Raw genomic sequence first — 12,338 nt, 5'->3', positions numbered from 1 at the left:
CCTATCGCTCATAAGTTCGGGTGGCTGGTCGTGAAGTGGAATCTAAACCTGCCAGTGCCAACCCGGCAGCAGAATAATGGTATTATCAGGCATCGAGAGTCTGACGCCGCTGCGGTTGCGATACGTTGCGTAAAATGTTTAGTCCTCCAGCAGGTATGTACCTGTCGGTCGGGGTGAAGGTGAAGCACCAAGCCGGCAAGTCGTTTTGCTATGGAAATGGGGCAATACAAGCCATACAACAACCTTCCGCAAAAGATTTAATCCAGTACCTCGAAGGCGGAAAGCTTTTGATAAATTATTGTATTTGTTCATAATTTAGCAAGTTCCGTAGAAAGCGCTTGTGGCTGCCGAACGAGTGAAGCTCTGCAAAGGTATGACTTTGTGAATTGTGCATTGTTGAAAATTGTGGGAACGGCAGCATTGAAGTTGAGCAGCGCTTTGGTCGGAGCGGAAAAGGATACTTTGCCTGTAATGGCTGCTACTTTCACTTATGTATTCATGTAAACACGTAGATTTATATTTCTCCCAGTTTGGTAGGTAATTATGACACACGCTGAAATCAGCTTCGGAAACTCATTTCATAATCTTCTTGGCTAACTGTGTAGCTCCATAGTTAGTGAGGATTTAATTTAACTTCTAATCATTCTAATCCAGTCCGAGTTCGAGCTTTGCATTGTAACTGGTAACCGCAACAAAGATTCTATATCCGAAAGAATTATTGGTGACATGTTACAAATTATTTGCATTTATATTGCATCTCATATAATATATGCGCCAACAAGCCAACAATCACATGCACAACTTCATATGCATCAGGATTAGCTTTCTATTTTCGACTACAAGGCAAACAAAGGCAGGGCCAAACAGATAAGCTGCTGCAATTGAACGCAATCGTGTATACAATATGACGTTAAAGTTGCGTAATACAGGCAAATACAGTGCTCCCAACCAAAGAACCTTGAACCCGTAAGCAAAACCGCTAGAGGACAGAATAGTGGCAAAACTAGGGCTATGATCCATCCGCCTCTAACACCGGATAGTTTACTCAAAATGCCTACATTTACACGAATGCTGGGGTTGTACAAATTTGTTCGGTCCGTTTTAAGAGATGGCCCTAGCTGTTATGAATGTTTCATATGGCATTGGTGATACTGTCACATTTTGTGGTAACCAAGCGGAATTTGCGGGAAGTATTAATGTTCTACTTTAATTGGAATAAAGCACATAGATTGATTGGTGACTTCAAGATGACAATGTTGACCAAGGGCGTGATGGAACCCGTAGGGCGATTGCCAGAGATGCTGGGGCGCATCATCGAGGGCCTCTTTCCGCGCCATGTGTCAAGGCCCTGGTCTCGGGTCACTGAGTTGTCCCACGGCCAACGTTCCAGTGTCTCAGACCATAGCTTAAGCTAGTCGGCCTCCCTGCCGAACCCTCAAAGTAACATGGGCGACGGTGGTTTAGAGGTCGGGGAGGAAGCGACAGTTACGAACGAGGAACTCATTGAGATCGCAAAATCCCTAAAGGTGATGGCACCGTGACTAGACGGAATCTTGAATTTGGCCATTAAAGCGGCTATTTTAGAGGCTCCCGGATTATTCGGGCAGTAGTGAGTAGATGCCTGGAAGCCCAAGCAGCACATTTTTCGCACTTATGGTTGCAGAAACTTATTTATGACCAAAATCAGTCGTAAATCGGTTGCCACAACTGAGTTGTAACAACTGTGCTAGTAGGGAGATGGCTACTTGTCGGACAAATGGAAGCAATAGAACCTGGACCTCCGGGTGTCCCCTCGTCATATAGGTCAATCTGTTTGCTGCCAGCAAAGTGCTGTAGAGGGTTATCCTTAACAGACTAGTACAGTACATTAAGGGTACAAACGGTCTGTCTAGGAACCAATTCGGCTTCCGAAAAGGCAAATCCACGGTGGATGTCATCTTGTCTGTCACTAAGACAGCCGAGGTGGCAATCCAGCGCAAGAGGACGGGTATCCGCTATTGTGCAGTTGTCACGCTCGACGTGAGAAATTCGTTTAATAGCGCCAGTTGGGACTCCATAGCCAACTCACTTCGGAGCGTCCAAGTGCCGGTGTCGCTGTACAGGATTCTGGAAAATTATTTTCAGAATCGTGTGCATTGCTACAACACGGAGGAGAGTCAGAAGTGCGTTCCAATCACCGCAGGGGTTCCGCAAGGTTCCATACTGGGCCCGGTGTTACGGAACGTCATGTATGACGAGATGTTGAAGCTAAAGTTTCCGGTAGGGGTTGTGATTGTCGGCTTTGTCGACGACATCACTTGGGAAGTCTACGGTGAAGGTTGGTCGGAAGAGAGGTTGAGTTGACGGCCGCCCACTCTATAAGCATTGTTGAAGATTGGATGCGCCCCAGGAAACTGGACCTAGCGTATCATAAAACAGAAGTTATCGTGTTGTACAACCGCAAGTTGGCGCAGCAAGCAAAAATCAGCGTCGGGGATTCCACTATTTTGTCAACGCGGTCCTTAAAACTCCTGGGAGTCATGGTCGACGACAAGCTCAAGTTCGGGACCCACGTCGACTATGCCTGGAAGAAGACTTCCACAGCTATTTCGGCATTGCCTCGTATGATGTCTAATAGCTCTGCGGTATATGGCAGCAAACGAAGGCTTTTAGCCAACGCACGTCCATACTTAGATATCCAGTCCATACTTAGATATGGCGAGTCGGTGTAGTCATTGGCGTTAGAAACCAAAAGCTTCCTAGGTAAGCTGGAAAGTACCTATCGTCAAATGTGCTTGAGAGTGGCGAGTGCGTATCGCACAGTATCACTCGATCGAATCTCCATTTCAGTGGTGGCAAGTTGTCCTCTCGCAGTAATACCATCGTACCAATTTGTATGTTGTTTCGTTCGTGAGTCCACCGAGTACGCTGCTGAAGGCTAGACAGATATTCGGTGGACCAACGCTTCCAAACACGACGCAAGTATTCTTGGATTGTTTGCCACTGCGACAGACGGTTTGAGGGTACCTCCTCGTATGAGGGTTCCGGGATGGCAGTTAATTGGCGGTGCGCCAAGAAATGACCTGCCGTAAGAACGTCTATATCATCTGGATCGTTGCTAAGTTGAGTTAACGGCCTGGAGTTTAGACAAGCTTCCACCTGGGTGAGAATAGTTAGCATTTGTTCGGATGTTACAAGCGATGTCTTCAGAGTCCTGTAGAGATGAGTTTTGAGAGCCTTAACCGCGGCCTCCCACAGCCCGCCGAAATGAGGTGATCTTGGCGGTATGAAGCAGAACTCAATGCCCTCGTCCGAGCACTGACGCATTATGTCGATGCGGGTTTGCTGTGAACGAAACAATTCCAAGAACTCGTTCAGAATTCTACGAGTCCCGACGAAATTCGTGGCGTTGTCGCAGTAGATTGATTTGGGTACACCACGTCTAGCAGCAAATCGTTTCAGAGCGGCGAGAAAAGACTCAGCAGATAAACTGCCGACGAGCTCCAAATGGACAGCTTTCGTACTTTTTTTTTTGCTATCCTACAACTACTTTGAAATCACAATCCTTAAATCTTTGAATCCATTCCCTATAAGATTTATCAGCAGCAGATGACAATATTTGTCATCTTTTCTGAAAATCAGCACCTGAGAAGATACGGTGCTACCAGACCAGACCTGACCAGACCAGACCTGGAAGAAGACTTCCACAGCTATTTCGGCATTGCCTCGTATGATGTCTAATAGCTCTGCGGTATATGGCAGCAAACGAAGGCTTTTAGCCAACGCACGTCCATACTTAGATATCCAGTCCATACTTAGATATGGCGAGTCGGTGTAGTCATTGGCGTTAGAAACCAAAAGCTACCTAGGTAAGCTGGAAAGTACCTATCGTCAAATGTGCTTGAGAGTGGCGAGTGCGTATTGCACAGTTTCACATGACGCAATCTGCGTCTTAGTGGGTATGATACCATCATCATCAGCGAGGACTTAGAATGCTTCCACACTACTTGAGTTGTCTTCCCAGGTGTCTGGTAGCACCGTATCTTCTCAGGTGCTGATTTTCAGAAAAGATGACAATATTGCTGCTGATAAATCTTATAGGGAATGGATTCAAAGATTTAAGGATTGTGATTTCAAAGTAGTTGTAGGATAGCAAAAAAAAGTTCGAAGGCTGTCCATTTGGAGCTCGTCGGCAGTTTATCTGCTGAGTCTTTTCTCGCCGCTCTGAAACGATTTGCTGCTAGACGTGGTGTACCCAAATCCATCTACTGCGACAACGCCACGAATTTCGTCGGGACTCGTAGAATTCTGAACGAGTTCTTGGAATTGTTTCGTTCACAGCAAACCCGCATCGACATAATGCGTCAGTGATCGGACGAGGGCATTGAGTTCTGCTTCATACCGCCAAGATCACCTCATTTCGGCGGGCTGTGGGAGGCCGCGGTTAAGGCTCTCAAAACTCATCTCTACAGGACTCTGAAGACATCGCTTGTAACATCCGAACAAATGCTAACTATTCTCACCCAGGTGGAAGCTTGTCTAAACTCCAGGCCGTTAACTCAACTTAGCAACGATCCAGATGATATAGACGTTCTTACGGCAGGTCATTTCTTGGCGCACCGCCAATTAACTGCCATCCCGGAACCCTCATACGAGGAGGTACCCTCAAACCGTCTGTCGCAGTGGCAAACAATCCAAGAATACTTGCGTCGTGTTTGGAAGCGTTGGTCCACCGAATATCGGTCTAGTCTTCAGCAGCGTACTCGGTGGACTCACGAATGAAACAACATACAAATTTGTACGATGGTATTACTGCGAGAGGACAACTTGCCACCACTGAAATGGAGATTCGGTCGAGTGATCGAAATTTTTGCTGGCAGCGAGAATCGTATTCGTGTCATCAGCATTCGAACCAAAGAAGGCGTATATCAACGGGCAATCAACCGAGTCTGTGTTCTACCGATCGAAGACAACCAACCACTGAACACAGCAACGTTCCAGTCGTTCGAGGTTCCAGCAAACTAGGCAATGTTGGATGGGAGAGGGCCTTATGGGCCTTATGGCTTATAGAACAAGCTAACCATCAAGAGCCAAGTATAAAAACCCGATTTAATCCACCTAGTGGTGAAAGGAACCTTTGTTATACGGTCTTACTTGCTATTTGAGATAGAAATCGACACGTTTTCGGAACATAATTCATCTATTGGTTAACGTTGCGTAATGCGTTGGTTTACATAAAATTTTTGAAAATTGAATACGTTTACAAAATTTGAACAAAATAGGAACACTTTTAAATTTTGATAGATCCTTTTTTCATGAAATTGCTGAGTAAGGATAAGTAAGTTGTTATTAATCTGAGAAGTGAAAATAAAAGTAAGTTGTAAGAGGAAATCTTATTCTTTAACATATACATTGCCTTGTAAAGGTCTAGTGTATAGGTTTTTGAACTATAAATAATTTCCTGTAATGCCATTCTATTGGATTCACATCAATAGAGTTTTCTTGAATAATTTTCGTCAATTTTTATTAACCTTCGGTTACTCACGCTGTTGTATTTTGTACAACACGTGTAGGTTTTCCAACGCCATATTGCTATAAGATTACAAATCGTTGTTTAACTAACGTATATTGTTCAATAAACTTATTCTGAGCAAAATATCATAATTATTCAATGCATTAATAATTTAAATTGTTGGGAAAATAGATCAGCATAAACCGACATCACAGAATCGAAGCAGAATCAGCATGCGAGGTGTACCGCAATTGACCCCAACTGGAATTTTCTCTCGTTTCTTCATACGGAAAAATGGTGTCTGTATGCAGCAAAACTAGCCAATGTAAAATGTTTAAAATGTATCCGTCTGCTGGTAGTCGAGTAATTCGTAGTCAAAATTAAGGTATTTTTTGTAATCAAATTTCTACAGTTCCTAAACAAGCAAACATAGAGGTATACTATATTCAGCAAAGTTGTTTATTTTTATCATTTGTACAACTTTGTGATACATGAAAAAGTCATACTACAATTACAAAAAGAGCAAAAATATAAAAACTGATTTTACATATTCATATACAATAAATAAGATTTTTCTATCTTCACTGCAGAGATAGAAGGTTACAGTCTTAAGTAAAATTTCTTGTAATAATATGTTCTATAACTTTGCAGAACACATCAATGTGTTATATTGACAGTGAAGAAAAATAAATTTATTTATTTCACTTTTAGGGGGATTAATCAAAATTTAGATTACACCAGACGATAGAGCTTTTAATTTCAAGAAACTCTTCTAAAGGTTGGATAAACCTAAAACCAAGTTTTCCCAGTCAAAACTCTAGTACGCACGTTTTCTTTGGTTTGAGGCTATTGTGCGCGCGAGTAACTGTGTTACAAAAGTTGGCGCGAGTGTTCGAGGGTTAATATCTTTTGACCGGTACCACCAATTCTTATGAAATTTTGCACATATATTTGTAGTGTCAAAACCTCTCGGTTGATATTAAAATAATTGAAATTAGGTAAATTATCTTGGTTAAAATCATTATAAATTATTGTTAATTTTGGTGTGGTGTATACGGTTGCTCATAACTTTCAAATTAAACGTCCAATCAAAAAATCATTCAATAGTGATCTATTAGGATATATTATCTTTCAAATGAGACTAATAGCGCATAAATCGGTTAGGCCATCTCTGAGAAACAGGCGATAATTATTACCTTGTCAAAACAGATTTTTTAAGCATAACTTTTAAACTACTTGTTTGTTTTCAATTAAAAAATCCTGAATAATTTAGCTTTAATAAGGGCTTTCATTTGATGCTAAGATCGTTGTAATCGGTCGTGTAGTTCTGGAGAAACCCGTGTCACGTATTTTTCACATTTTTGTCTATAACTTTTAAACGAAACGCCGTGTCACGAAACAACTCAATAGTGATCTACTAGACAATAATACCTTTCAAACAAAAGTAATAGCGAACGATTCGGTTCAGCCATCTCTGAGAAACAGGCGATAGAAAAAATCATTACATACATACACACACACACACAGACATTGCTCAAATCGTCGAACCCTATCGATTGGTATATGTGACTTGGCCCTCCGGGCCTCGGATCCATTTCGTGTTTTTCGACCAATTTTTAAACCTTTGTTATAGTATAACAAAGGTAAAAACATTTCTATTTTGAAAAGGCGGTTCTACAATTGATGGAGGGACGGTAGGAAAAAGTAATGATTTTTTTGGAATGGAGAGGAAAGAGCGGGAAGGTGAGGTGGGGGGTTTGGTCTAGTCTGGTCCAGCGCGGTTCAAAGGTACATGGATACCAGGTACCAGCGAGCCACATGCCCGGGCGGGTGTTGTGGGTTCAAATCCGGTTATAATCTTAGATTATAGCTTGGTTCGACCCATGCACCTTCCAGCATTGGACAAAAGGTAGGAGTCACAACGACTACTTGATAAGTGTAGCTACCAATACCCCCGCCCCCCCCCCCCCCCCACATCCCGCTCTTTCCCCTCCATTCAAAAAAAATTTCTTTACTTTCCCCTACCGTCCCTCCTCTCAATTGTAGAACCACCGTTTCAAAAAAAAAATATTAATATTAATGCCTGACCGCATTTCAAGGTCGAAGACTAAAAATACGAGTTTAGTCTATAAAAAACAAATTTTTGAAGCGCTTTTAAAGAAAATGCTTTATATCTCCGCACCCGATAGGAATAGAATTATTATTTCTTCAGCAAATTTGTTTGCCTTCATATTTTGTACAACTTTGTCGAAGAGTGTATGCCTATGTTTCCCAGCACAGAAAAGTTATTTTTTCATTTTTATCATAGTAAGCCATGACTAACTCAAGACACTTTGAGTTGATGGGAAATACTCCTACGAACAAAAGTTCAGAAGGAAAACGTGACGAAAACTGGACAAATGGGAGGTAAAAGAATAACAACTGGTTTGAAAATGAAAAACGAAATAAATAAATTTGCAGAAGGGTAGGGAAAATGGGATATAGGAAAAAGAAAAAGTGGAAAATAAGAAAACAGAAGAGAAAAAGAGGGCAAACTGAACAGAAAAAAAGCAAAACCGTAACAAAAAGAAGAAAAAAGGGATAGAAAAGATGGAAAAAGGAGAACAAAACAAGGGTGAAAATTGGACAGAAAAAGAAAAATGGAAAGAAGAATGTTAACAGGGAAGACAAAATGGATAAAACGGTCAAAAAAATAATTTCCTTAAAATGTGACAGAAAAGGAAGAAAAAACAGGACTAATGAGAGGCAGAACGAAACAAAGAAAAAATTGGTAGAAAAGGAGAAAAAACGAAAACTGGGACAGAAAAAAAGAATAAAGACATATGAAGACGAGACAGAAAATGACAATATATGACGGTAAAAGACGAAAGAAACTGACAGGAAAACAGAGAGGAAACTGACAGGAAATGACAGGAAAAGAGAAACGAACCAACCTGAAAACAAGGAACAAAAAATACGAAAAACAGAGCATACAAGAGATTTATAACAAAGATAAAACAGCGGGCAAAAAAGGAAAAAACGGGAGAGACAAAAGGAGGGAAACCTAGACAAAGAAAGGCGGAAAAGAAAAAAGGGACAGAAAAGGTGGGAAACGGTAGAAAGAAAACGAGACTAGAAAAGAAAGACGGAACAGGTAGCAAGAGAAACCAAAAGAGCAATGAAGAATAGCGAGTAAAAAAGCCAATAGAGGAAATGAGGAAAAAGGAAAAAAGAAGTCAAACAAAACATAAAAAGAGAAAAATGGGACACTAAACGGAAAACGTTATAGAAAAAGAAGGAAAGGGTAAAACGGATTAGAAAAAGACGAAAAACAGGAAATGGAAAAGGAAATCCAGAGAGAAAAGAAAAAAAAGAGCGCCGAAAAAAGAATAAAAACAGACGAGGAGACGCAAAAATAGGCATTAAAGAGAGGAATACTTCTTGGACGAAGAAGAAGAACAAGAAGAAAAGGAAATAAAAAGAGCTAGTAAAATACGAAAATATAAAACAAAAAAGGGAAAAGAGAAGAAAAAAACTAAAAACAGTAAATAAAGTAACCAAAAACTAGTGAAAAGCCAGATGAGTGAGAAGCAATAGGACCGAAAATAAGAAAGAAATGGAACAGGAATCGAGAAATAACAATAAAACAGAAAAACGGGGCAAAAAACTAAAAACGAGAGAAAAAGAGGAAAACTGGATGGAAAGTGAGAGCAAAAATTAACCCTCTAACGGGCAACTTCGTAAAAACGATGTGATTGAGCAAATGATTACTTTATCATGAAAGTACACTCAAAAGAAGCTCGAATGTTGATTTTCATGGGAAAATATTTATCTGGAGGACCACTAGGTATGAAATAGTCCAATTTCTCGTTTTAGTTTACCATGCCTAACGCTCTACCCAAATATTTTTTCAGTTCAAATATATCACAAAATTGAAAAAAAGCATGTAAATTACTCATACGGAAAATTTGAGATCGGACAGATCGGAAATTTTAGATCGGACAGCGAAGGCCGTCTACAGACCCGTTAGAAGGTTAAGAAAATGGTTCAGAAAAGGAGAAAAAACGGAACAAAAATTGAAAAAATCGGACTGAAAAAGCGAAATAGCAAAATAGAGTTCAAATGAATTGGATACATTCAATTCAATTCTAGTTTGAAATATAATTTCAAGTCCAATTTTAAATAAAAACTTCAAAAGTTAAGCCTCCAAATTTAACTAATCAAATTGTTTTTTCGAACCGCCTTAACAGTATCTTAAATATTGTTTGTTGTTTACTGATTAGTTCATCTGACCTTTTTGGGGCTCAATGGAACCTGGGAGTGGGGAAAAGGCCACTTGAGGTCGACCGTCAGGTGCGCGTAAAAACCCCACTATCTTGTAACACTTTGACAGTGTCAAATTTGCACAACTACAAATCATTATCATGCGTTTACACTACATACAATTACAATACTAATATAGCACAAATTTAAAACATTAACAAATTTCTAACTTAGCGCATTACATTTTTTGCCATAATCAGTGCGGTGGAATGCAAGACGCATAATGACGTGTCGATTCTCAGCAGTCGACAACAGTCAGCATAAGATGGCAAATGATTGGGGTTTTGCTTCGGTAGGAACCTAAGAGCATAACGTAGAAACCTAGCCTGTACTATTTTAATCCGGCTATTCCAAATTTCGCTATGGGGACTCCTATTATGGCCGATGTCGGCAGAATGGAGCGGACAAGTGCCGTCAACCGTCAACCGACGCTTGAGCATTTTTAAATGTGAACGCATTTATATTACCGGGGCACAGATTAAAAATGTTCAGATTAAAGAAGGCCATTCCAGCGGGGGCACACGGTAGTAAGTCAATATTGGGTTTTTCTTACGTGTAAGAAACTGGGTAAGGAAACTGTCTGACTCAATGTGGCCTAATATAACAAAAAGCGAGCGGTCAACGACATAAGTTTTCAGCCACTCAGTATAGTGTATTGAGGCTCCGAATCGTTCAATTTTAGCTAATAAGATAGAGTGATTGACACGGTCGAACGCAGCTTTCAAATCAGTGTAAATAGTGTCCACTTGCACACCATTTTCCATGTTTTAGTGCAGTGCGATGTGAACTGCAGTAATTTAATCTTCGTTGATCTACCAGTTGCTGATCCATGGAGATATCTGAATGAAAAAAAAAAATGCATTTAATTCTACTACTTTGGTACCAAAGCACAAATAAAGGCTGTAAGTAAGCCTAATTTCTAGTCCAATTTCAACTTTGAATTTATACCTAGTTGCACCCGAAAATCCGGAGTTACCAACATAATCGGCTGGTATTTTAGTGATCAGTAATAATAGATTCGCCATCCTACGATTACTATAGTTTTTCCAGGTCAAAATATTCTTCCGAAAGGTCAGGTGCTCTACCATTTGTTTATGTCTGGGCACGCTAGTGCTCCTAAGTTAAAACCGTAAGTAATTTTCGCCACCATACTAAAATTAAAGCTGTCCAGCTCACCGAATCGTGAGAGAAATTTTGTTCGGCAATTAAAAAAGTTTCTACCGTAGTTCCACCGCAAATCGAAATATAAAAGTTTTCAAGTAATTATTCATCGATGTCTGGCTCGAAACTTACCTGTGATCGGCGGACTGAGAAAGGTGGTAAAGGGCAACGCCAGGTAGATGATTGCAATTTCCTCCACCGTAAGGCCAGTGCTCTGCATGTGGATCGTCAGATAGGGCAATAGTGACGACGTGGCTGCGGGAAAAGAAAACACAAAAGCATGTATCGAGCAACTTAATCGGGAAACCGACCGACACGACGTAGTCGAAGAGAAAAAAATATGATCGATTCTGGTGACATCGACAAGGTGACGGCTATAATAAACGGGAAAATAAATGAATTTATAATCAGCTTTTTAATGAACTTTTCTCTGGCATTCCTAGCGCACCAACGGGCAACGCCTTGCCGTTAGGAAGGAATAAAATAAAACTTAAAAGATTCATCGTCGCTTGCAGTGACAGTGACGACCTTGTCGGAAAAATGTCTTCATTTCCAGCCACAGGATATACACAAAAATGAGCAATTTGAAAATACATTTTAACACTGAATCAACGGTTCATCAACAATTTTGAACTTTTTTTTCGTTATGTTTACATGTGCAAATACGTATGAACCAATCAGAAGTGATTCCTAGGATTGATTTGACGATGATGAATGACGACGGAATCTCTTCTTCCATTCAGCAAACATTTGCCAACATTGATTTCCAACCCTGTGGGTAACTAGCCGAAACCAAATGTTCATCGTTCACTCCTTCCTCCGTTGCTCGCCAGTCAGTCGGTGACGGGCAGACAGAATGATGTGATTTATGATTGTGAGTAAATACACTCTATAATGCAACGGATTCCATCATGGATCCGACAGTTGTTCAAACTATTGCTTCTGAGTGAGCTGTGCTGTGCAACGAGCGCACAACGAGCACCTTTTCGACCACCAGATGGACGACGGTCGAGTGAGTTGCACGAGGTATCATCGAAACCAGAGGGCACCCACATGCACACCCGCTCGGATGCAGATTGGTCAAGCCAATAATTCCAAGCTCACTGAAGTGTTGTCACTTCGATGTTGTTTCGAGTGTGCCTATATACGGTACAGTTTGTGATGCTTCAATGGATTGATACAAATATGACGATGTTAGCGGGTACATCTGTCAGTGATAAGCATCTTCAATGGGTTCAGGTGCAGTACTAGCTCATTCGGTTTTTCGTTATGCATGAATAGACTTCAGTATCAAGAGCACTTTGTGACCAAATGTACTTTAAGGGTTTGGAACATGCAAGCAAATTTCTGAATATTCATAGCAAAACGTCAACAATATTAATTG

General features: G+C 40.7%; 1 protein-coding gene across 1 annotated transcript in view; it reads right to left on the bottom strand.

The window, feature by feature from the left end:
* Positions 1-12,338, bottom strand: part of LOC128742947 (uncharacterized) — a 61,531-nt gene that overhangs the window by 31,863 nt on the left and 17,330 nt on the right. The window contains exon 2 of the mRNA XM_053839446.1: positions 11,087-11,209. Within this exon, the coding sequence (XP_053695421.1) occupies positions 11,087-11,209 (123 nt within the window). The remainder of the gene's footprint in view (positions 1-11,086; positions 11,210-12,338) is intronic.

This window comes from Sabethes cyaneus, chromosome 3 (genome assembly GCF_943734655.1).
Source record: "Sabethes cyaneus chromosome 3, idSabCyanKW18_F2, whole genome shotgun sequence".
Taxonomy (NCBI): Eukaryota; Metazoa; Arthropoda; class Insecta; order Diptera; family Culicidae; genus Sabethes; species Sabethes cyaneus.
Note: the sequence above shows the minus strand (reverse complement) of the source record. Positions and strands in the feature narration are given on the sequence as shown.